Source organism: Gopherus evgoodei, chromosome 2, assembly GCF_007399415.2.
Source record: "Gopherus evgoodei ecotype Sinaloan lineage chromosome 2, rGopEvg1_v1.p, whole genome shotgun sequence".
NCBI classification, from domain to species: Eukaryota; Metazoa; Chordata; order Testudines; family Testudinidae; genus Gopherus; species Gopherus evgoodei.
Genome location: NC_044323.1, coordinates 78,351,954 through 78,376,795, shown reverse-complemented (window position 1 = coordinate 78,376,795; position 24,842 = coordinate 78,351,954). Strand labels below are relative to the sequence as shown.

Genomic DNA, 24,842 nt, shown 5'->3' with positions numbered 1-24,842 from the left:
GCGGCGCCCGCCCCTCGGCACAGCCACGCACGGCGGGCAGAGCGAGTGGCGGCGGAGGGGGATGGCGGCGGCTGGGCTTGGCCCCTGGACAGCGGCAGCCGGAGCCAGCACCGCCCCGAGCGGCTCATGGTGGCGCCCGAGACCCGAAAGCAGCGGCCGCTCCGGCAACGCCAGTTGAGCCGGATCCCAGCGGCAGCCAGAGCGGGCGGGCGCCCGGCGCGCACCTCCCCGCGCGTCCCTCGGGGGCTCGCTCCTGCCGGGGGCGCCGAGCGGCGGGACTATGGGCGCCAAGCAGAGCGGCCCGGCCGCCGCCAACGGCCGCACCCGGGCGTACTCGGGCGGGGATTTGCCCTCCGGCAGCGGCGGCGCTAACGGGGCCAGCGGGCGCTCGGCGGGGGCCGGCGGGAGATACACGCCGCTGGCGCCTCAGGCAGCCCCCGGGGGCTCGGCGGGGGGAGCTACGGCCGCCCCGCCCGTGGCTGCGCCCCGGAGCAGGTCCCTAGGCGCGGCGGCAGCCTCCGGGACCAGGGCCGCCCGGTCAGCCTTCAGCATCCCCCACAGCAGCGGCCCCTACGGCTCGCAGGACTCGGTCAACAGCGCGGCCGAGGAGGGCGGCCGGGGGCGGCCCGCAGGAGGCGGAGGACGCGGCGGGCCCCGGCTCGTGATCGGCTCGTTGCCAGCGCACCTCTCCCCGCACCTGTTTGGAGGTAACGTGCCCACCCGTGCCCCAGTGTGTGTGTAGTGGGGGGGTAGAGAGAGACTGCAACCCCCTCGCTACCCCGGGGGGGGGTCGGGGACTGCAGCCTCCCTTAGCTTCCCCCTGCCCCGCTACCCCTGCCTGGGCAAGTAGGGGTGGGGAGAACTGTAACAGCCTGCTCCAGCCCTGTCCATGGCATGGGGGGAGAGGGGCTAGAGAGATTGACATTCAGCCCTTCCCCAGACAGAGAGACCATAAACACTATACAGTACCACAGACCTGGGGGCGGGGGGTAGGCGTATTGGAACAGTTTGTATGGCGGGGCTGCTGAGAGACACTAACCCAAACTGTAAACTCTGTATATGATGGAAACAGCTTCAACCCGTGGGATGTGTGGCAGCTCCCCTAGAACCCCTGATTTCAGCACCTGTGGGAGTAGGTCTCTGACTCTCAGTGATGGCTCAGGGAGAGGCTTGAGATGTAGCGCTATTTGTGGTGGGGTTGATGTAGTGAGTACTCAGCTTGGTAGTGTTGTGGGGAGTCTTTTTAATTTTTTTTTTTTGGAGGGGGTTAAGGTTAGCAGGGGAGGCGTTACCCTTCTCCTCTTCCTATGGAAATCTCGGGCCTGAATCTAGGTCACTACCCTCATGTTAAAAGGACAATATATTCTTTCATTTCAGTGTACCTTTCTTAGTTAACTGACTAACTGATTGATTTCCGGTTCCATGTTTCCACATTCTGAATATTTTGTAAATCTGACTTATAAAGTGAAGTGAGTGTTTTTTGTGTAGCTCTTTTTTGGCTCTTACTTGGGAGAGTAGTTTGTGACTTTGAGGGGATTACAATGAATCATCAGTTTGTGAAAGGGGCAGCTTTCTAGTTCCTCCAGGCTTTAGTTTTATCTATACATGCTTCTGCTGCTGTTTCTTGGCTGTGTAGGTTTGAAAAAAATTAGAGGTCTGAAAGTGGAAGGAAGGAATGAATTTAATCATGAAATAAACTCCCTCCCCCCAGCAATGTAGTTTGCATAGTAAAAAGGAAAAAAAGCGCCTCTCTGTCTTACCACTTTAGACTTTAATATCTAATTTGTGCCTGTGTAAATATACCAGTCTGCCTGCTACTTACTTAATTAGGATTTAATTGGATCATGTATTCATGCAGTTTATTTTAAATCAGACTGAAATCTGTTTTTAGGTACTGATTAAAATGTGGCTGCAGTTTGTTCCTGTTTCCGAGTCACTGAATTGTTTGTACTGAAACTTGGTTAATAAAATAGAAGTTATTGTAATGGAAAGTTTCTTTGAATTAACTTATTTTTTTTTTCAAAAGAAGAAAATGTTTAGATGAAGGGAGGTATTTTAAAAAAGTCTTTAAGAAAATATAGCACTTTTTTTTCTAAAGACTGCAGTACGTTTCCTGAAGGCAATAGAAATGGAGGAGGCGAAGGAAAATATTGAATCTATTGAGAATGAAGTTAAACACTGTAAATAGTTTGAAAAGGATGAACTTGTTCAGTTTTTCCTGTACAGAAGATTGTACAATTGTTTAAATGAAAGTTTTTGGTGTATAATATGCACTCTTCTATCTCCCTTTCAAGTGTAGATTTTATAATTTTTTAAGGAAGGTTTGTTGAGTTGATGTCTTTCAATGACATTTATAATAAAGGTTTCACTGTTCATATGAGTAAACACTAAGGTGCAACAGGACAGTCTTTTAATTCTGTTAATTTTTTGATAACTGTTGTAATTGTCTAGATTAACTTAATACATGTGTTATAGCTTGTGTAAAGTCTGAATTAAAAATAGAATGAAATGCCCTTTTTTGGGGAAGGGAGTTTTGATGCAAGGTGTCTGTCTGTGTGAACTTACTTTCACTTTTGATAGTGATAAATGAGAGCATTATTTGCAATAGTATGATAATGTAGTTCTGTAATATAAAATGTCTGTAGTTTTACATTTGAGATTTGTAGTCTTCAATGTAAGTGGGGGCATAGACTCAAGAACAGTAGGTCAAATGAAAGTGTTTTTTTCCCCAGTCCTGGCACCTCCTGGATGGTCAATATGTATGTTACAGACACCCCTACAAACAGATTTCTGTTCAGTTGCATTTGTGTGTGTGGGGACCTGAAGACAGTTCTGGGTCTCCTGAAGACTATCTGCTCCTAGTACTGTGATTGAACATGCTAATGGAGAGCATCAAGCCTACCTTAACAAGGAGCATTTGCCCTTGAGAAGGAAAACTGTAAGTGTAAGTGTTCTTATAGTGCTGAGTTGCTGCATGTTTATTAATTGTTAGTTAAGAGTAGCAGGGCTTTGATGCAAGGATGGCTGCAGTGTTATCAGAGTAGTATGCATGAAAGCTGGTGTGTGCAATTCCTTTTGCAATCAAAGGGTACGGTGCTATTGCATATTTACAGTCTACACAGTGAGAGAAAAGCATTAATACTTAAAGCATGTTGCCAATTTGTCAGTCAAAAATAGGATTCCTTGCTTAAACCTTGCATCACAGCCTTAATTAGATCAGTTATAGACCATATTTTCCTCCTTACAATTTCAGGTGATAATTTACATAATTGCTAAGCAGTACCATATGTTTTCTTATTCATGAATCTAGAATTCATAAGCTAAAGTGCAGAATATTAAATATTTATTGACTGAGGTGATATAGAATGTATGCCTTCCACTTATGCCATAATCTTTAACCTTGCAAGGTGACTAATTGATGATGGGTGTCAGATATTAGATTTTTGATGATCAAGACTCAAAATGTAACTAGCTTTGCTAGTTACAATCGCTGTATCATTTATATCTCTATATATATCTGTGAATTAGTCTGAAGTAGCTTTCCTTGTTTTCATATGAAAATGAATGACTGTTTAATCTAATTCTAGCATTCAGTTTTGTTAAAAAAGGAGGGGAGGATCTTTACATGTCAAACTTTTCTATTATATATTTTTTGCAATTTAAATATTTTTGTAATATGGGTGGCATAATAACTTTCCAGTGTAATTAACATAGTAAATGTCATAGCTATACACTTTCAAAAATTCAATATAGTATTCAGATGCTTCGTTCAAACAAGTGGCTTTGATCTAGATCATAATTTCATAAGACTGTCCATGGTGGGGAAGGAATAACTTGGAGAACTGCTTTTGTGCTGTTTCTGACTAGCTTAAGCTTGTCTAGGTATAGTGCCTGGCAGTTACTATGTGTATTGTGAGTGCGCTTCAAGCACTTTCCCTTATTTTGTAAACTGTAGTTGTCAGTTTAAAAAAAACAACAACAAACAACTGCAGAAGTTTATTTTGAGAATCAGTTCAGCAGTTTCTTTGGAGAATTAGTTTAATATGTAAAGATTAAACTGTATTTTCCTGGCAGACTTCTTGGCTTTGACAATCAATAACGCATGTGTGTTACACTTGTAAGACTACTATAATTAATTTGCCCTTATTGAATTGTACTCCATTGTGACTTTTGAATTACCCAGAACAATGTTTAAATATTAGCTATCTAATCTGTTAGTTTTAAACTACATGATTAGTACTAGAGGTACACTAAAATGCAAAAAATGCAACACTGCTATATGCTGAGATGGGCGAAAGTATGATTAGTCTGTTATATTTCTTTGGTACAAACTGTAGTAATGTTTAAAAAATAATTCATTCAAAGTCATAGTTCTCCTTTGAGTTAAGATGATCTTGTGCTCATGCTAATTTTAGGCTTACAATCCTTTATGATCAAGATATATAGCAATATTTGTGATTAAGTATCAGAGCCAGTTCAGTAACAATTTTTGCAGAATCAGGGCCTAAGACTTGTACTTATGCTTACTGTTATGCACTGTGAATACAGGGGCGATCCTGGTATATATTGGGGTTGAGTTCTTGAAAAGGGTGGTGGGTACTGAAATGGTGTATACTGCGGACCCCCTGTACTCATGGCTGTCCCACCTCATTCCACCCCCTCCTCCAAGCGCGACCCATCTCTGCTCCTCCTTCTCTCTCTCCACACCCCCCACCCCCACCCCTCAGCCTCCTGAACATTACTGAACAGATGTTCAGAGCCGGCAGGAGGCACTGGGAGGGAGGGGGAGTAGGTGATTGGCAGACAAGGGGTGCTGAGGCGGGAGGGCACTGGTGGGTGGTAAACACCCACAGAAAAGTGACGCAAAAGGTGAAGCGAGTACAGTACTAAGTTGCAAACGATGGATATGCAGATTGGGACTGACATGAATCAGAACATGTTCCCCTATTGATGAGCGAAGGATGTGCGACAAAACAGGTAAAGGGGAGACATATACCGGGGACACCCTGTAGTTCTGTTTGTCAGTGTGTTGCAGGATCTGGGCCTTATGCTGTAGTTAAGAGTAGACTCCTAAACCTTGCATGCTCTTCAGCCAGTTCTTTGCACTGGGAAAGATCCAATTTTGTCTAAGGAGATAAAATTGAGGCATTACTCTCATCTGTAAGAGCTGTCTCACCATTTCTTGACAGAAAGAACATTAGTGTAAAAAAATAGACTTCCTATTAAAAACAGCCTGTGAAAAAGTTGGCTTTGAAAAGAGTGAATACAGTTAAATTTATATGTCTGACTAAATAATTTTATGTTTTCGACATTTTGTATTTCTGGTTAAGACTGATGTCTAGGTGTATCCTGTATAACTCTTACTGTACCAGAGTTACTATGATAGGCCTTGTATACGCTAGGATTTTTTGCCAAAAATTTCCCTTATTGGAACAGCTCATTCAGCTCCAACGGTAGGAACTTCAGGGTAGGCAGGGGCAGAGATGCTTGGTAACCCTTGGGGAGAGGGCACAATATAAAGGTTGGAGGGGGGATGGGACACCTGATCTCCCCAGGTGTTGCCTCTGGCCCCTTTCCTGCTCACCTTGCCCCCTCTCCCATCAGAGTTCCTTCCTTCTCCCATTACTGCTCCACTGCCTGCATGGTGCAGGCAAGAGTGGGTTCTGCTCACCTACTGTCAAGCAGGTAACTGCGGTTGTGAGCAAGGAAGGAATGGGTCTCTTTCCTCTCTTTTCCCCTCCCCACCCCCCGCCAGGTGTCAGTGACTTTCATGGACACGTCTCCCTGAGTTGCACTCAACCTGTTTCCCACCCTGGCAGAAATGGTGGGTGGGTGGGGGAGGTGGCATGTGACCCTGCGTGCCCCCCTCATGCATAGCCTCTGGATCCAGGCAGCTGCTGGTGTGTTTAACCCCTGTGTCATCTAAAACACAGAGCTCTGTGTAGCTCAAAAGCTTGTATCTTCCACCAACAGAAGTTGGTCCAATAAAAGATATTGCTCACCTAACTTCTCTCTCATTCACTGGGACCAACACAGCTACAACAGTGCTGTGCACATCTAAAACAACTGCTTAGGATTTTGTTTACACTAGTGCTCCCACCTTTGGAGCAGAACTAGTGAGCACAATGGAGAAACTTTCTGGCAAAAAAGTCTAATGTAAATAACTCACTTGTCTTGACATACAGTCTGTTAAGAGTGATCAGACAGGGAGAAGAGTAAGGCCTTTAAATTGAACTCCTGTTTGTCCATAAAAAGACTCTGTGGGGAATGAGTTACACCATCAGTAGATAACATAGAAAATGTTAAATATCTTTTCATTTCTATTTCAGCTATTTCTCTGCTAATGTAATTTGAACTATTATTAAAATATTTAAAGGGGAACCATTGACTGGAAGTGCAGTATGCCATGCTGCCTGGAGTTCATGACCTTGAGTGCCAATCTCAGGGCAGACTGTCAAAAAGCAGGGCAGACTCTCCAAACTGGTTGTGTGTTCTGTAATTAGAGTCCACCCAGCCGGTAAGAAATGTGAACTCCTGAACTCTTACCGTGGAGTCACAGACAGTTTCCTTGGGCAGTTCAGTTTATCTTGCCATCCAGGCAAGCTGGATTTAGTGATGGTTGGTTGCTGTACACCAAAGATCACAAAAGGTTCAGGTTACTTCCAGTCTGAAGAGACCAGTCACTTACTCCAGGTCAATTTGTACCTCAGATCTCATGCGAAAGACAACGCTTGTAGCCAATCCTATAGTAAACTAAGAATTAATTAATTAGGAAAAAGAAATGAGAACTACTTACAAGTTAAAACAGGCAAGCATATACACGCAAATGAGTTATAATCTGTGGTTCCAAAAGGTCATAGAATTATAGCAGTCTGTCAGCACTGAATATCTTTTAAGGATAAGCCAAGTTGATCCTGGGGAAGTCTGCTTGTGTTTTGTAGTTCCAACCTTGTAAGAGTTCAAACAGCAAAAGAGTGGACAGTTTTTCTTGTTCGTTGTCTATTTCCTCTTTCCAGAATTCAAACTGATGGGATAAGCCCCTTTGTATGTAGCATCTTCATGGGTGTGAAGGGGAAATTAATAAAGTCTTGTGAAGTTCCACAGTCACCCATTTAATTTTGATAGCCTTCTTAATGATAGAGGCAATCCCTTCTGACAGGTTGACTGTTTCAGGGCAAAACATTTTTACAGTTATAAACAAAAACTTAAATATTTTTAATATTGAATTTTCTCCCTTGTTATATAAGCTTGCACAAATGATGCAGGTATCTAACTATACACACAGTGCTGTCAAATGCACGAAGTTTACTGAATAAGTTATTTTGTGATATTTCCATTCCAGAATCTTAAATGTTGAAACTACAATTGTTTAAAATAGTCACTAATGTCTGATTTTTTTTTTCTTTAGGGAAAGCTGATTATGTCCTTTCAAGATAAATTTAAACTGTTGGTGTAATTTTTTTATCATTCTGACGGGGAAAGCTTATGTAAAAAGTACTTTTACATAGAATACTGCTGGTATAGGAATGGCTGTTTTGCACCAGTAAAATTATACATTGACCGTCAAGAGTAGAAGCGAAGAATAAATTCTACAAGTGAACCTTTAAACCTATAATAGGAATTGAGGGAAAGCAAAATGTAAGGCTTGAAATTTAAGGTTTGAAATGCTTACTGGACTGTAGGTGGATGCTGATAACAGTGATGTGAAGTTTGGTTAAAACAGGGGCTGGCAACCTTTTAGAAGTGCTGTGCCGAGTCTTCATTTATTCACTCCAATTTAAGGTTTTGCATGCCAGTAATACATTTTAACATTTTTAGAAGGTCTCTTTCTATAAGTCTATAACATATAACTAAACTATTGTTGTACATAAAGTAAATGAGGTTGTTTAAATGTTTAAGAAGCTTCATTTAAAATTAAATTAAAATGCAGACCAGTGGCCAGGGGTGGGGCAGTGTGAGTGCCACTGAAAATGAGCTTGTGTGCCGCCTTCGGCATGCATGCCATAGGTTGCCTACGCCTGCTGTATATAGTAGATACAGACAACTCTTTTTATTAGTAGGTAAACTTGAAGCTGCTTTTTCCAGTATCCGTAATAAAACCAGATGCAGCTTCTTTTTAAAACTTGAAATGCATGACATGACTATTTGGAACACATTTCTTTTCAAAGCTCGGACAAATTATAATTAAGGTTGTCTGACCAAACTCGGACCTAGTAGGAGATGTTCTTGGTGATTTTTCTCCCCTTTTTGAATTCACTTGAAGGAGGAAGGGGGCGGTATTTTTGCATATTTAAGTGTGAAAGTTTCAGACTTCTTCTCTTGTGAGGGTTCATTTTATGCCAGAAATTCTGGAACTCCCAGGAATTGCCACATGACTACTTTAGATAAGAGCTCCCTCCTAACAGAGGGCATCCACAATCTTCATGGCTATATATGCTGACTACTCCCCCCGAGAGTAAATATAAAAAACAAAGATGCCTGATCATGGCCTGGCTGCACAAGATCTAATTTATGTATTTAACCTGTCTACTTATAGCCTCATTGTAGAATCTGAATAATTTCAAGCATTTAAAAATAGAAATAACAATCACTTTATCCTTTACTTTCTATAGGAGAAATAGTGTCAAGTTCTCTCTCTCTTTCTCACAGTCTCCTTTATAAAAACAGCAAGAAAAAGGTTTGAACATCCTAGTCCAAAGATCTATTCAGCACCTAGACCCTGGACAGCTCAAACTATAAGATTTGCAGCAGATGCTCATGAACCAGGCATAGGCTTTATCAGATGGGATTCTCCTTGCTAACTGCCAGAAAGCAAGGTACCTCCAAGAATTATGTGCTGTAAGTGGTTGTTGGGAGTGTGTGGGTTTGTTTTTGTCTTAGAGTAGGGGCTAGGGAATTCTGTGCTCCAGAGACTGGAGTTGCTTTAGTTGGCTTGGACAAAGTTATTCTCCAGTTCTCTTTAGATGTAGGAAGTAGCTTTACAGTGCTGAAGGGCACCAAAGATGGCCTTTCTCTGGAATGCCACCTTCCAATCTTCCTTAGTCAAAGCAGCTGTCCGTCTTGAATGCCTTATGACTCTAGTTTCCTCGTGTATCTTTAACTGCTTGTTCAGGTTTGCCTTCTTTTGAATCTGCTACCACAGTATCTCTTCAGTTTTGGTTCTGGAAAGTAGATTTCCTTGTTGGCATTGTTGCCACCCTGTCCTATGTTTCTTTTTTGTCTTAGTTTTCCACCTGGATAAAGTGCTCCTAATTCTCTGCCTAAGGTATTGTCTTGCTTGCCTTTTAATCTGGATTTCCCTTGCTAGTTTCTGCCTTCCAAATGATGGAGGAAGAGGAAGGCCGTATGGAAGTCATTTCCCATGGCTCTCATCTTTTGGCTACCCCCCTTAGCCCTTTCTCTTCACACAACTTGCTCAACTCCCTTTGTATGGTCTGTTTCACACACTTTTTTCAAATGAAAACACTTATGGTAACTATTTGACCTGAGAGAAGTAAATCTGGAGGAACTTCAGAACACATTATTCTGATATACTGTTTGAATTAATGTGGGGGAGAAGTCTTAAAGAGTAATCTCACTTTCAGAGAACTTCCTCATTGCTTAAGTAACAAAGATTTATGTTTACCAGATAAGCTAGAAACATCTGCTCTTAAATAGTCACTTAAGGTAAAGGCAGTTTTGCATCTAGTGAAGCTGAAAGTACCATACAAAGATAGAGGAAGGAGAGAGAACACAGAACTAAATATTTAATTCATTTAATAGCTTTTGAAGCAGAAATGGAAAACATAGTAAGACTTTGGCCATGGCTACACTGACGCTTTACAGCGCTGCAACTTTCTCACTCGGGTGTGAAAAAAACACCTCCCGAGTGCTGCAAGATACAGCGCTGCAAAGCGCCAGTGTAAACAGTGCCTTAGCGCTGGGAGCACAGCTCCCAGCAATGCAAGCTAAACCCCATGAGGAGTTGGAGTACGTGCAATGCTGGGAGAGCTCCCTCCCAGCGCTGGCGCTGCGACCACACTCACACTTCAAAGCGCTAGTTTCAAGTATAGCCATACCCTTTGACTCAGATGTTTGAACTCAAGACTTGTAAACATTCCAATGACTTTTCCCCCTTTCTCTTTGTGACCTGCCTTGAGAAAACTACGAGGCCTGAATATTTTCCATTGTTAAATGAAGTTTATTTAAGATAATGGAGTAGACCTTTTTCTACTTAATGTTAGCTTTTTACAAATATTTTGTTATGTCCTTTGGGTAGCTGAATCCTATGGTAAATATCTCTTTCTACATTAAAGACTCCTCTGTGTCTGTGCATCTCTTGTGTTAGGCTTTTGCTTCTGACAGAACATTTAGCTTTACCCTGTTTACAGTCAGTTTAGAAAATCATTTTGTTTTAAAAGCTTTTTTCCTTATTGGAAGATATTGCCTGCATCTCAGGAAAATCTATTAAAATAGAATATAGATATTTGTGTTTCTAACAACAATGGAAAGATCAGTAGTAAAAAAAATGAGTTTTAAAGTTTTTCATTGCATTGTAAAAGCTGCTCTTCCAATTAAGCGTCCTATGTAGGTGAACTGTAACTAAGGCTCCCCAACTGTGCTTTATTTAGGTTGGATGTCTGCCAGATAACCTTGGGAACTGTGGCAAAACTATTTGGTATTTGCTGGTGAAGCATTTAAAGTTTTCTTGTAAAAATACTGCTGTCACCTTAAACTTCTCTTTCTTGCACATAATTTTTGAAACCCTGAAATACAGTTCGGTATTACTGTATATTTGTAAAGTAATGCATTGATAAAAGCCTTACTGTTTTGTAGGTAGAATTATTTTACTAGAATTTTTGTTCAGCTCTATTAAGTGGTGAATAGGTATACAAACAGTTTCATTATTTTTATTCTTTATATCTTCACAAAATGTACTGAGACTGTAACTTGGAAGAGGCATTTGTATTCACTTTGTGGGGTGAGGAGGAACACCTTTTTACATTTAAAACCTGTTTTTGGCAGCCTACACAAAGCAAGAAAGGGAGTGTTTAAGGAGGTGAGCCATTGCTGAGATGGTGAAGTGGTGACAATGAATAGCAAATTTCCTCCCTAAAATGATTATTGATGGAAGGTCACCCCTGAAAATAGGGGTCAATAATAGAAATGCTGACACAACAATTTCTATACCAGGGCACTGCATGTTTTGTAAAATTGGCTAAAATGCTAGAGTACAAGAACCTAGTTGATTATAAAACTATGTAGCAGTTTTTGTAGCTGAAATCTGAATTTTAGTATGCACTAGTTCTGGCACTTACAGTATACTCAAACTTGTCATGTGTACTATTTTTTTCCAAATAACAATAGAAGGGAAAGTTATATTCCCTTTTAGCTCTTCAAAATGACTTGAGATTTTTTTTTTTTTTAACCACTGAACTTTCCCCAGTAATTCCAAACAATTTCCCTGGCATTTTTTTTTTTTAGGCATTTGAATGCTGAATGTTACCATTATCAGGCTTGTCAGATGTCTAGCTAGTCTAGAAGTAGAGCAAGCTTTTAAAGCATTGGCATTTTAATCCTGTGTATCTTGGGTACTGGAGGTAAATTGTTGTATAGAGATTGCAGTCTAGCAAGTCTCAGTGTACATAGGCCAGTCTAAAACCTTTGATTCAAAGACCTTAGGTGATTTAGTTATTAAAAAAAAACAACCTTCTGCGCTTGTCTTTCTGGAGTAACTAGCGTATTGCCTACATTGTGAAAAGATTGCCCTGTCTACATATTTAGTCTTCTTTTAACAAATCTTGGTAAATGTAGTAAACCAATGAAGCATTGGTTAGTTTCTGTCCTTTCCTAAGGATTATTATTATGTGCATAGTTCTTCAAACGTAGAAGCGGACAACTTTTTCTATTAAACCAAACTTAATTATAATGTAGTTCTGAATGTCTCTGAAACCAAGACACAATATTGTACTGTGCATACATTAGTGAAAGAGGAAAATCTGCATGTTGATTTAATTTTTTACTGTATCTAATCTTTCTAGAAGTTCTTATTTGAGGGCTTAGGTCACATCCATATGGCTTCTGTTTTGCTTTTATTTGTATTCTTGCTGCTTTCTTGGTGGTTTTTATGCATTTCAGCTGAGTAGGATAGATTGATTGTACCAAGAGAACAACAATCTTGTGCTTGTGTAAAGTATCAGATTGACAGCATTATAGAAGTCACTTATTCACAGAATAAGTTCAGCATTTAGCATATGTCTACATTACAAAATTACTCTGATTTTACAAAGTCGATTTTTGGAACAGATTGTATAAAGTCGAGTGCATGCGTCCACGCTGCGCACATTAATTTGGTGGTGTGCGTCCATAATACCGTGGCAAGCACTGACATTCCGAGTGGTGCACTGAGATAGCTATCCCACAATTCCTGCAGGCCCCACTGACCATTGGAATTCTGGTTTGAGCTCCCAGTGCCTGACAGGGCCAAAACTTTGTCACGGGTGGTCATGGGTAAATGTCATCAGTCAACCTTCCCTCCGTGAAAGCAACAGCAGACAATCATTTTGCGCCCTTTTCCCTGGATTGTCCGAGCAGACGCCATAGCACAGCAAGCATGGAGCCCATTCAGTTCACTGCAGCAGTTGTGAGCATTATCATGCAGTTTATCACCTTGCGCATTATCATGCAGTTTATGCAGAACCAGAAGCTGCAAAACTAGACCAGGAGGCGACAGCAGCGCGGTGACGAGAGTGATGAGAACATGGACACAGACTTCTCTCAAAGCGTGGGTACCGACAATGTGGACATCATGGTGTTAATGGGTCAGGTTTATGCCGTGGAATACCAATTCTGGGCCCAGGAAACAAGCACAGACTGGTGGGATTGCATAGTGTTACAGGTCTGGGATGATTTCCAGTGGCTGTGAAACGTTCGCATGCGTAAGGGCACTTTCATGGAACTTTGTGACTTGCTTTCCCCTACCCTGAAGCATAAGAATACCAAGATGAGAGCAGCCCTCACTGTTCACAAGCAAGTGGCGATAGCCCTGTGGAAGCTTGGAATACCAGACAGCTACTGGTCAGTCAGGCATCAATTTGGAATGAACAAATCTACTGTGGGCATTGCTGTCATGCAAGTAGCCAGTGCAGTCACTGAGCTGCTGCTATCAAAGGTAGTGATGCTCGGAAAAGTGCAGGTCAGTGGATGGCTTTGCTGCAATGGGATTCCCTAACTGTGGTGGGTGATGAATGGAACCCATATCCGTATCTTGTCACTGGAGCACCAAGCCAGCAAGTACGCAAACCGCAAGGGGTACTCTTCAATGGTGCTGCAAGCACTGGTGGATCACAAGCGACGTTTCACAAACATCAACTTGGGATGGCCGGGAAAGGTTCATGACGCTTGTGTCTTCAGGAACTCTGATCTGTTTAAACGGCTGCAGCAAGGGATTTACTTCCTAGACCAGAAAATAACCATTGGGGATGTTGAAATGCCTATAGTTATCCTTGAGGACCCAGCCTATCCCTTAATGCCATGGTTCATGAAGCCGTACACAGACAGCCTGGACAGTAGTCAGGAACTGTTCAACTATAGGCTGAGCAAGTGCAGAATGGTGGTAGTGTGCATTTGGATGTTTGAAGGGTTGCTGGTGCAGTTTACTGACTTGCTCAGACCTCAGGGAAACCAGTGTCCCTATTGTTGCTGCTTGCTGTGTGCTCCACAATCTCTGAGAGAGTAAGGGGGAGACATTTATGGTGGGGTGGGAGGCTGAGGCAAATTGCTTGGCTGCTGATTACGTGCAGCCAGACACCCAGGCGATTAGAAGAGCACATCAGGAAGCGCTGTGCATCAGAGAAGCTTTGAAAACCAGTTTCATGACTGGCCAGGGTACTGTGTGACACTTCTGTTTGTTTCTCCTTGTTGAAAACCCGCCCCCTTGGTTGACTCTAATTCCCTGTAAGCCAACCGCCCTCCCCTGCTTTGATCACAGCTTGGAAATAAAGTCACTTCTGCCCACTGGGGTGGTGAGGTTGGGTGCCCGGAGCCTCCCCCCCTTCCCTCCGGCGTTCTTGTGCATCTGGGTGAGGAAGCAGCTATGAAACTTGGGGAGGAGGGAGGGTGCTTAAACAGGGGCTGCAGCTGCAGTCTCTTCAGCTGACATTCCTGAACATCCACCAGATGCCAGATCACGTCTGTTTGTTCCCGCAATAGCCCTGACATTGCATCCTCTCTCTTCAGATCTTCCTGCTGCCACCTCTCCTCACGTTCACTAGCCGCTTCCCTGTCCTGTGCTATTGTGTCCCTCCACACTTTCTGCTGAGCTCTTTCAGTGTGGGATGCTTTCATGTGCGCAGAGAACATTTCATCGCACGTGCTTTTTTTTTTGCTGCCTTATCTGAGAGAACCTTTGGGATGCAGGAGGAAGGCTTAAAACATTTGCAGCTGTGGGAGGATAAAAAGGAGAGAATTATTTTAAGATACGTTTTACAGAACAATGGATATACTCTTTCACGGTGAACAACACTATTCACATTACATAGCACATGTGATTTCAGTACAAGGTCATTTTTTGCATCTTATATTGAGTGCCTGCGGTTTGGAGATCAAACACGCTGGGCAACAGAATTCGGCTTGCAGGCAGCCATGGTAAGCCATAGTCTTTCGGCTTCTGCAACCTTCATAACAGCAGCGCCCTCCTTTCCCATACCAAGCAAAGCCCGTTGAGTTGTCCATTTAGGGCTGCGGTTTTTGTGTTAACGTGCAGCAGCAGAAACAAAACTAACCCCCTCCCCCATCCTTTTCCCTGGGATGACTGCTTTAACCCTCCCCCCACTGCACTGTGTGGCTGGTATCAGGGAAGATCCCTACTAGCCAAACATGAACAGCTCCACGCCAATGCCGCCAGCCTCCCACTCCTCTCCCCTCACTTGGCTAACTGTGGGGAGGATTTCTTTTCAGCCACAGGCAAACAGCCTGGTAGGAATGGCCACCCATGAATATCCCCTTAATTAAATTCCTGTATTTCAACCAGGTTACCATGAACGATATCACTCTCCTGAGGATAACACGGCGAGATAAAGAACGGATGGTGCTTGAATGCCAGCAAACACCGGGACCGTACGCTACCAGGCTTTATCATGCAATGATACTAGATTACCATGCCATGCTAGTAGCAAGTAAAGTGTCATACCATGGAGGACAGAATAAGGCTGCTCTCTCCAGAAACCTTCTGCAAAGGCTTTCAGAGTACCTCCAGGAGAGCTTCATGGAGTTGTCCCTGGAGGATTTCCACTCCATCCTCGGAGACGTTAACAGACTTTTCCAGTAGCTGACTGTCCTCACCCCCCTCACCCCCCCCCCAGAATTGCCTGTAGCTCAGCGTAGAAGCGGCATGTCTGCAGCTCTGTCCTGGAGTATCCGTTTGATTCTTTAGCTTTCTGGTATGCTTGTCTCAGCTCCTTAAGTTTCACGCGGCACTGTGTTAGGTCCCTGTTGTGACCTCTGTCCTTCATGCCCTTGGAGATGTTTTCAAATATTTTGGCATTCTGTCTTTTGGAACGGAGTTCTGATAGCACGGATTCATCTCCCCATACAGTGATCAGATCCAGTACCTGCCATACAGTCCATGCTGGACAGGGTAGCCCAGATGGGGTGTGGGAGGAGCGGAGGAGGGAAGGAAAAGGCCACTTCAGTACTTGTTGAATGACAGCCATCTGTCCACTAGTGTGGTGTGGTTGGGTGCCCGGAGCCTCTTCCCCCTTCCCCCCTTCTACCCCCTTTATGTCGACAAAATGGCTTCGTTGTGTGGACGGGTGCAAGGTTAATTTGATTTAATACTGCTAAATTCAACCTAAACTCGTAGTGTAGACCAGGCCCCAGTTGATGTTCTTCAGTACCGAACGAGGATCCACCTGGAAGATGAAAGAAAAGTTTAGTTTCCTTACCTGTAACATTTATTCATAATAGAGGGCATCCTCTGGTCTGGAGACTACTTGGGAGTTAGATTTGTTCATTTCTCTACAGTGGAGGCAATTTATGCTGATGCCCTGCATCCATCCTTCCTCTAGTGAGTTCAGATTCCCTCTCCTGGTCTGCTGTAGCACTGCATGTTGCCCCTAAGGAGAACTGAAATGATGTATAGTAGAAAACATTAATATTAGAATGAAAGGTATAACAGGCAAACAGTTCAGCAGAGAAATAGATTGGTTTAATTGGAATTTTTTTCTTTTTTTGACTGTACAAACTCATGACCTAGACTGCGTATTTTCTCTTCTTAAGGAAAAAAGGAAGATTTTTTTTTTTTAAATTGGCAGAGCTCCGAACTCTCTTACTTTCCTAGCTGATGCTGTTGCTATAAGAGAGAGAAAAATATGGTGAGGCCTCCACTAGAGGCTTAAAGGTTTTGTGAAGACTTTCCAAATGCCACAGTTCCACTGGCAGTTTTTCTTTTCATGCAACAGAAACTGGAGATGTGAAGTGACGGTTGTGACGGGTTCTCCCTGGGGTGCTAACTGGAACTGGGGTGCCACTGAGCCCCTTGACCCATCAGCCTGGGCTCCCTTTATACCAGGGTGGGCAAACTTTTTGGCCCGGGGGCCACATCTGGGTATGGAAATTGTATGGCGGGTCATGAATGCTAACAAAATTGGGGATTGGGGTGTGGGAGGGGATGAGGGCTCTGAGGTGGGGCCAGAAATGAGGAGTTAAGGGTGTGGGAGGAGGCTCCAGACTGGGGCAGAGGGTTAGGGTATGTGTGGGGGTGAGGGCTCTGGCTGGGGGTGTGGGCTCTGGGAGGGGGCTAGGGATGAGGGTGCAGGAGGGTGCTCTGGGATGGGACCAAGGGGCTCAGGGAAGGAGGGGGATCAGGGCTAGGGCAAGGGGTGGGGGCAGGCTCTGGGCTGCGCTTACCTCAAGCAGTTCCCAGCAGCAGTGGCATGTCCTCCCCCCCCACCCCAGTTCCTATGTGGAGGCATGGCCAGGCAGCTCTGTGTATTGCCCCATCCACAGGCACAACCCCTGCAGCTCCCATTGGCTGTGGTTCCCAGCCAATGGGAGCTGCAGGGGTGGTGCTTGGGGTGGGGGCAGCATGCGGAGCCCCCTGGTTGCCCCTAGGCATAGGAGCCGGAGGGGGGACATGCCACTGCTGCTCAGAGCTGTGTGGAGCAACGGCTCGTGTGGAACAGGGCAAGCCTCGGACCCCAGCGGGAGCTCGAGGGCTGGATTAAAATGTCTGAAGGGCCAGATGTGGCCCCTGGGCTGTAGTTGCCCACCTCTGTTTTACACCGTACTGCTGTGACCAGCCTGTCAAGCCCTCTCCCAGGCTCCAGAACACATACAGGTAGGGACACACCCAGCTGCAGTACATACAGAGCTGTGATCAGCGCTGCATGGGGAGGTTATAGCTGAGGAGCTGCCCAGGTACCCAAGGGGCACCCCCTCTGGCATGTAAACAGAAAATTATACTGTCTTGCACTGCACAAAGATCTCTACAGCATAAGCTCATGAAATTTGCCCCTTCCCTCAGTGTGGAGAAGGGTATGCCACAGCTTTCTGCCCTAAGTTATGATTCCCACACACTGGTTTCAGACAAAGCAAAAATAAGTTTAACAATTAAAGATAAACTTTAAGTGATTATAAGGGATACAAACAGATCAAAGCAGATTACCTAGCAAACACAGAAAACATGCAAACTAAGCTTAATATACAAAAGCTATTGGATATGAAAAGCAAATTCTCACCCTAAATGATGATTCAAGCAGGCTGCAGAGATTCTTAAGGGCCATCTACACTTGCTTACAGTTTATAAATCCCAGGTGTTCCTTTCACAGGGTAAAAATCCCTTTAGTCTGGGTCCAGCACTCCTCCCCGCCTTCCAGTTCAGTTTTTTTCCCTCAGTTGTTTCTAGGAATCTCTTTAGGCGAAGAGTCAGTGAAGAACCACGATGATGTCACTCCCCTGCCTTAAATAGCTTTTGCATATGGTCAGAACCCTTTGTCTTGAAGCTTGGTTCCCATGCCAGTCAGTGGGAAGACACTGGTATTCCAAGATGGAGTCCAGTACCAGTGGCCTGGTTACATATTCTTGTAGTGCCACAGCAGCTATTAAGCAGGCCTTGGCTACACTCACACAGTGCTGCAACTGGGGTGTGAAAAAACACCCCCCTGAGTGCTGCAAGATACAGCGCTGTAAAGCGTCAGTGTAATCAGGGCAGCAGCGCTGGGAGCGCGGCTCCCAGCGCTGCACGCTACACCCGTAAGGGATGTGGTTTACATGCAGCGCTGGGAGACCTCTCTCCCAGCGCTGCTGCTCTGACTACACTCACACAGCACTTTGAAATTCCAAATGTAGCCATACCCTTAGTTATTTGTGGCTTAATCCTTAATAGAAGCGACCCATGAGAAATTGGAGGAAGTCTCTGAGGTTATGTAGTGTTGGTCTGAGCACCTGAAAAAACTATAAAAGTTGTTGCATCCACACTGATGCTGTACTCATGTGAGATGCTTGGAGTTTAGACATATTCAGTGACAAAGAGTGGATTAAGGTTGAGGTCTATTGTGACAGATATTGCAGCTGCATGCAGGATCTTCGAGGGGAACATATTGTGTTAAGCTTATGTACCACTGTGGGCTAGGGCAGTGCTTCTCAGTCTGCGAGCCATCGGCTGCCAGTCCGCGGCGAGTTTCCTCATGAGAGTGTCAAATAGGATAATAATATGCCACCGGTCCCTGGCCCATTGGGGGAGGGAGGAAATTGCCAGTCCCCCACATCAGATAGCTTGAGAAGCACTGGGTTAGGGGTTGTATGTATGCTGGTGTTCCATTCTGTGGGGGATGGCTTACCACAGCTAGTTTAGGAACTAAAAATAGGGGAGTGAATAAAATGAATCCCTCATATTGTAAATGCTTCCAGAGAGGTACCACCCCCAGTACAGGTTCACATACAGTTGTTCAGACTGGGGGCTTGTCTACATCTGAAAGTTGCAGCGCTGGTGAGGGAGTTACAGCGCTGCAACTTTGAGGGTGTACACATCTGCAGGTGATCACCAGCGCTGCAACTCCCTGTTTGCAGCGCTGGCCGTACTCCCGTTTTGTCTCGGGTGTAGAGGATCCAGCGCTGGTGATCCAGCGCTGGTAATGCAATGTAGACACTCACCAGCGCTTTTCTTGACCTCCGTGGAATAAGCAGGTATCCCAGCATACCTGAGGATACCTCTCTGGTAATCAAGAAAACTCCTCTGCCCTGTGCTCACCTGACCCCTCCTTTAAATACCCCGGGAAATTTAAAAAATCACCTTCCTGTTTGCTCAGTCAGGCGTGGAGTGCAATTAATCAATCAATCATTCAGCGACCATGCCTCCACGCAGCAAACGAGCCCCAGCATGGACCAATGCAGAGCTGCAGGATCTAATTAGTGTGTGGGGAGATGAGGCTGTTCAAGCACAGCTGCGCTCCAGAAGGAGAAACTACGATACCTATGGTCAGATATTGCAGTCCATGATGAGAAGGGGCTACGAACGGGACGCCTTGCAATGCAGAGTAAAAATTAAGGAGTTGAGGAGTGCATACTGCAAAGCCCGTGAGGGAAACCGACGCTCAGGAGCAGCCCCCACAACCTGCAGGTTTTACAAGGAGCTGGATGCCATTCTTGGGTGTGACCCCACCGTGAATCCTAGAAGCACGATGGAGAGTTCAGAGCAGGGAGAAGTGGGGGACGGTGTAGAGGATGAATACAGTGATACTACTGGCGTTGAGGGGGACACCCCGGAGTCTCAGGACACAGGCAGTCAGGAGCTCTTCTCTAGCCCTGAGGAGACTAGCCAGTCCCAGCAGCTGGAAGCGGACGTTGATGAGGAAGCTGAGGGTCGTGCTCGTGGTAAGTAGACTGCAATGCTTTGTGATAGCAGGATTCTCGTTATGGCTGACTGCCAGCATGCCTAAACGTGGAATAGCCCATTGATTTGATCTATTACATCTGTGTAATCTGCCTGAGTAATCTCTTGAAAAGTTGCAGCTAGATCTTGGGCAATGTGCTTTAATAAGTTTATAGGTAGAGCCACCGTGGTCCCTGTCCCGTTCAGGCTAACTCGTCCGATCCACTGTGCAGCGAGGGGTGGGGGGACCATGGCCGCACACAGGCGAGCTGCATAGGGGCCAGGGCGGTATCCACATTCCTGTAGAAGACCCTCCCGCTCTTCCTTGGTAACACGCAGCAGTGATATGTCTGGCATTATGAAAGCCTGTGGATAGTTTAGGGATAATTGAGGGCAGGTAGCTAGAAGCACGGCTCCCCAGCGCAAGGCGGTCTGTTTCCTCTGCCCCAATCCACCCCCCCACACCCTTCCCAGCACGTAGGCATCCAGGCGGGGTGCTTCTTCCTCACCTGCTCTGCGGTGTGTTCGTCCCCCAACCCCCCTTCCAAACGTGAAACCTGCTCTGCGGTGTGTTCGTCCCCCAACCCCCCTTCCAAACGTGAAACCTGCTTTGCGGTGTGTTCGTCCCCCACCCCCCCCTTCCAAACGTGAAACCGGCTTTGCGGTGTGCTCGTCCCCCACTCCCCCTTCCAAACGTGAAACCTGCTTTGCGGTGTGTTAGTCCCCCACCCCCCCTTCCAAACGTGAAACCGGCTTTGCGGTGTGCTCGTCCCCCACTCCCCCTTCCAAACGTGAAACCTGCTCTGCGGTGTGTTCGTCCCCCACCCACCCTTCCAAACGTGAAACCTGCTCTGCGGTGTGTTCGTCCCCCACTCCCCCTTCCAAACGTGAATCCTGCTCTGCGGTGTGCTCGTCCCCCACCCCCCCTTCCAAACGTGAAACCTGCTCTGCGGTGTGTTCGTCCCCCACCCCCCCTTCCAAACGTGAAACCTGCTCTGCGGTGTGCTCGTCCCCCACTCCCCCTTCCAAACGTGAAACCTGCTCTGCGGTGTGTTCGTCCCCCAACCCCCCTTCCAAACGTGAAACCTGCTTTGCGGTGTGTTAGTCCCCCACCCCCCCTTCCAAACGTGAAACCGGCTTTGCGGTGTGCTCGTCCCCCAACCCCCCTTCCAAACGTGAAACCTGCTCTGCGGTGTGCTCGTCCCCCACCCCCCCTTCCAAACGTGAAACCTGCTCTGCGGTGTGTTCGTCCCCCACCCCCCCTTCCAAACGTGAAACCTGCTCTGCGGTGTGTTCGTCCCCCACCCCCCCTTCCAAACGTGAAACCTGCTCTGCGGTGTGCTCGTCCCCCACTCCCCCTTCCAAACGTGAAACCTGCTCTGCGGTGTGTTCGTCCCCCAACCCCCCTTCCAAACGTGAAACCTGCTTTGCGGTGTGTTAGTCCCCCACCCCCCCTTCCAAACGTGAAACCGGCTTTGCGGTGTGCTCGTCCCCCACTCCCCCTTCCAAACGTGAAACCTGCTTTGCGGTGTGTTAGTCCCCCACCCCCCCCTTCCAAACGTGAAACCGGCTTTGCGGTGTGCTCGTCCCCCACTCCCCCTTCCAAACGTGAAACCTGCTCTGCGGTGTGTTCGTCCCCCACCCACCCTTCCAAACGTGAAACCTGCTCTGCGGTGTGTTCGTCCCCCACTCCCCCTTCCAAACGTGAAACCTGCTTTGCGGTGTGCTCGTCCCCCACTCCCCCTTCCAAACGTGAAACCGGCTTTGCGGTGTGCTCGTCCCCCACTCCCCCTTCCAAACGTGAAACCTGCTCTGCGGTGTGTTCGTCCCCCACCCACCCTTCCAAACGTGAAACCTGCTCTGCGGTGTGTTCGTCCCCCACTCCCCCTTCCAAACGTGAAACCTGCTCTGCGGTGTGTTCGTCCCCCACTCCCCCTTCCAAACGTGAAACCTGCTCTGCGGTGTGTTCGTCCCCCACTCCCCCTTCCAAACGTGAAACCTGCTTTGCGGTGTGTTAGTCCCCCACCTCCCCTTCCAAACGTGAAACCTGCTTTGCGGTGTGTTAGTCCCCCACCCCCCCTTCCAAACGTGAAACCTGCTCTGCGGTGTGTTCGTCCCCCACCCCCCCTTCCAAACGTGAAACCGGCTTTGCGGTGTGCTCGTCCCCCACTCCCCCTTCCAAACGTGAAACCTGCTCTGCGGTGTGTTCGTCCCCCAACCCCCCTTCCAAACGTGAAACCTGCTCCGCGGTGTGTTCGTCCCCCACCCCCCCTTCCAAACGTGAAACCGGCTTTGCGGTGTGTTAGTCCCCCCACCCCCCCCTTCCAAACGTGAAACCGGCTTTGCGGTGTGCTCGTCCCCCACTCCCTCTTCCAAACGTGAAACCTGCTCTGCGGTGTGTTCGTCCCCCAACCCCCCTTCCAAACGTGAAACCTGCTCTGCGGTGTGTTCGTCCCCCACCCACCCTTCCAAACGTGAAACCTGCTCTGCGGTGTGTTCGTCCCCCACTCCCCCTTCCAAACGTGAAACCTGCTCTGCGGTGTGCTCGTCCCCCACCCCCCCTTCCAAACGTGAAACCGGCTTTGCGGTGTGTTCGTCCCCCACCCCCCCTTCCAAACGTGAAACCTGCTCTGCGGTGTGTTCGTCCCCCAACCCCCCTTCCAAACGTGAAACCTGCTCTGCGGTGTGCTCTGTCCATCCCCCACCCCCCTTCCAAGCGGGAACCGTGTCCTACGGGGTGCTTTTCACCCGGCCCCCCTTCCAAGCAGGAACCAAGGCATCCCACTAACAGGGGAGAATTTTAAGCAAAAGTACTCACCGCACAGCTAGACATGTCTTAGCTTTCTTGAGCTCTACAGTGTTATGTGAGGTATGTGAGAGGGATGCTACCTACAGTTTCCAGTGTCCTTCAAAAGTTGATAATAAACAATGATGCCCCTGTGTTTTACATGTCTCTATCTCTATTTTTTCTAGACAACTCGAGAAATGCAGCTGTGTCACCAGCCTCACGTAGATTGCAGAATTTGAGGCGCAATCCTAGAAAATCAAAAGAGGAGCTGATCAAGACCGTTCTGAACCACTACGACAGGGAAAGTAGGAAGACTGAGGAGTGGAGAAAAAGTTTACAGGAATGGAGGGTGACTGAAAGCAGGAGACAGGAATTGTCTGCCAAAAGAATAGCCAGGCAGATGATGAGACTCCTGTTTCGCCAAACCAAGTCTTTTGAGTCTCTTGTAGCCATGCAGACAAATATAAACCGTGATATCCCACAGCCTTCCCAAAACACTGTTCCTTGTCCCCCTGTGTATCCTCAAAATACCTTTATGCAGCACCCAGTTCCTTTTTATCCTCAGCTGCCCCCAACACCTATAAGATCACCTAGTAACCAAGATATGTTTAATTCTTACCCAGTGCACTCCACCCCAATCATTCTGCAGCAAAGTAATGGTGAGTTGCAGCAGGCGGTTACAATTGAGTAAAAGAGGAAATAGTAAAACCTGTGAATGTACTGTGAACCAACCATACCCCCTTTCCTGTTTTTTACTGTATGACAAATAAAAGGATTTGGTTTGTATTTCTTTCCCTATGTTTTATTGGTGATAGAAATGGTTACTTATACACAGCAAGGTAAAGCAAAGCACTACACATGCACCAAACATTACTGCTGGCTCTCAGCATCAAATTGCTCCCTTATAGCATCCCTAATCCTTGAAGCCCTTTCCTGGGCCTCCCTATTAGCCCTGCTCTCTGGCTGAGCAAACTCATTCTCCAAACGTCTAACCTCGGAGGTCCATTCCTCACTGAACCTTTCACCCTTCCCTTCACAAATATTATGGAGGGTGCAGCACGCGGATATAACAGCGGTAATGCTGCTTTCCATCAAATCTAGCTTCCCGAACAGACTGCGCCAGCGGGCTTTCAAACGGCCAAAAGCACGCTCCACAGTCATTCTACAGCGGCTCAACCTGTAGTTGAACAGTTCCTTGCTCCTGTCAAGCTTCCCCGTATATGGTTTCATGAGCCATGGCATTAATGGGTAAGCGGGGTCTCCCAGAATCACGATGGGCATTTCCACTTCCCCTACTGTTATCTTGTGATCTGGGAAAAAGGTCCCGGCCCTAAGCCTCCTGAACAGGGCACTGTTCCTAAATATGCGTGCATCGTGCACCTTTCCAGGCCATCCAGAGTAAATGTCAGTGAAATGCCCACGGTGCTCCACAAGCGCTTGCAGAACCACAGAGAAGTACCCCTTGCGATTAATATACTCCGATGCCAGGTGGGGTGGAGAGATAATAGGAATATGCGTCCCATCTACTGCCCCTCCACAGTTAGGGAAGCCCATTTCTGCAAAGCCATCTAAAATGTCCTGCACGTTCCCAAGAGTCACGGTTCTTCTTGTCAGTGTTCGATTAATGGCCCTGCAAACTTGCATCAGCACCATTCCAACGGTGGACTTTCCCACTCCGAACTGGTTCACCACCGATCGGAAACAGTCTGGAGTTGCCAGCTTCCAGATTGCAATAGCCACCCGCTTCTCCACAGAAAGGGCATCTCTAAATCTCGTGTTCATGCGCCGCAGGTTGGGGGCGAGATCATCACAAAGTCCCATGAAAGTGGCTTTCCTCATACGAAAGTTCTGCAGCCACTGCTCGTCATCCCATGACTGCAGGACGATGTGATCCCACCACTCAGTGCTGGTTTCCCGAGCCCAAACGCGCCGGTTCACGGAGCAGAGCACGTCTGTAATTGCCACTAACATTGTACTGTCTGCATATTGATGCGATTCAGTACCATCGTCCCTCTCCTCAATGTCAGTCACACGCATATTTAGCAGCCTAAGGATTAGATCAACAGTACGGAGAGATGTGCTGGCAATAGTCATTACTAAGGCATTCAGTACCTGAGGATCCATTCTTGAAAGAAAATGCAGAAAAACCGCTTTAGAGTCACAATGCTGCCACAGGGCTCCGCATGTGTACCAAAGCAACGCTGG

General features: G+C 46.5%; 1 protein-coding gene across 2 annotated transcripts in view; it reads left to right on the top strand.

Annotated features, from left to right (window-relative positions):
- Positions 1–280: 280 nt before the first annotated feature.
- The window catches only part of ZNRF2 (zinc and ring finger 2), a 90,706-nt gene continuing 66,144 nt past the window's right edge, over positions 281–24,842 (top strand). For both annotated transcript variants that reach the window (XM_030551065.1, XM_030551064.1), the window contains exon 1: positions 281–707. In XM_030551065.1, coding sequence (XP_030406925.1) covers positions 281–707 — 427 coding nt within the window. The remainder of the gene's footprint in view (positions 708–24,842) is intronic.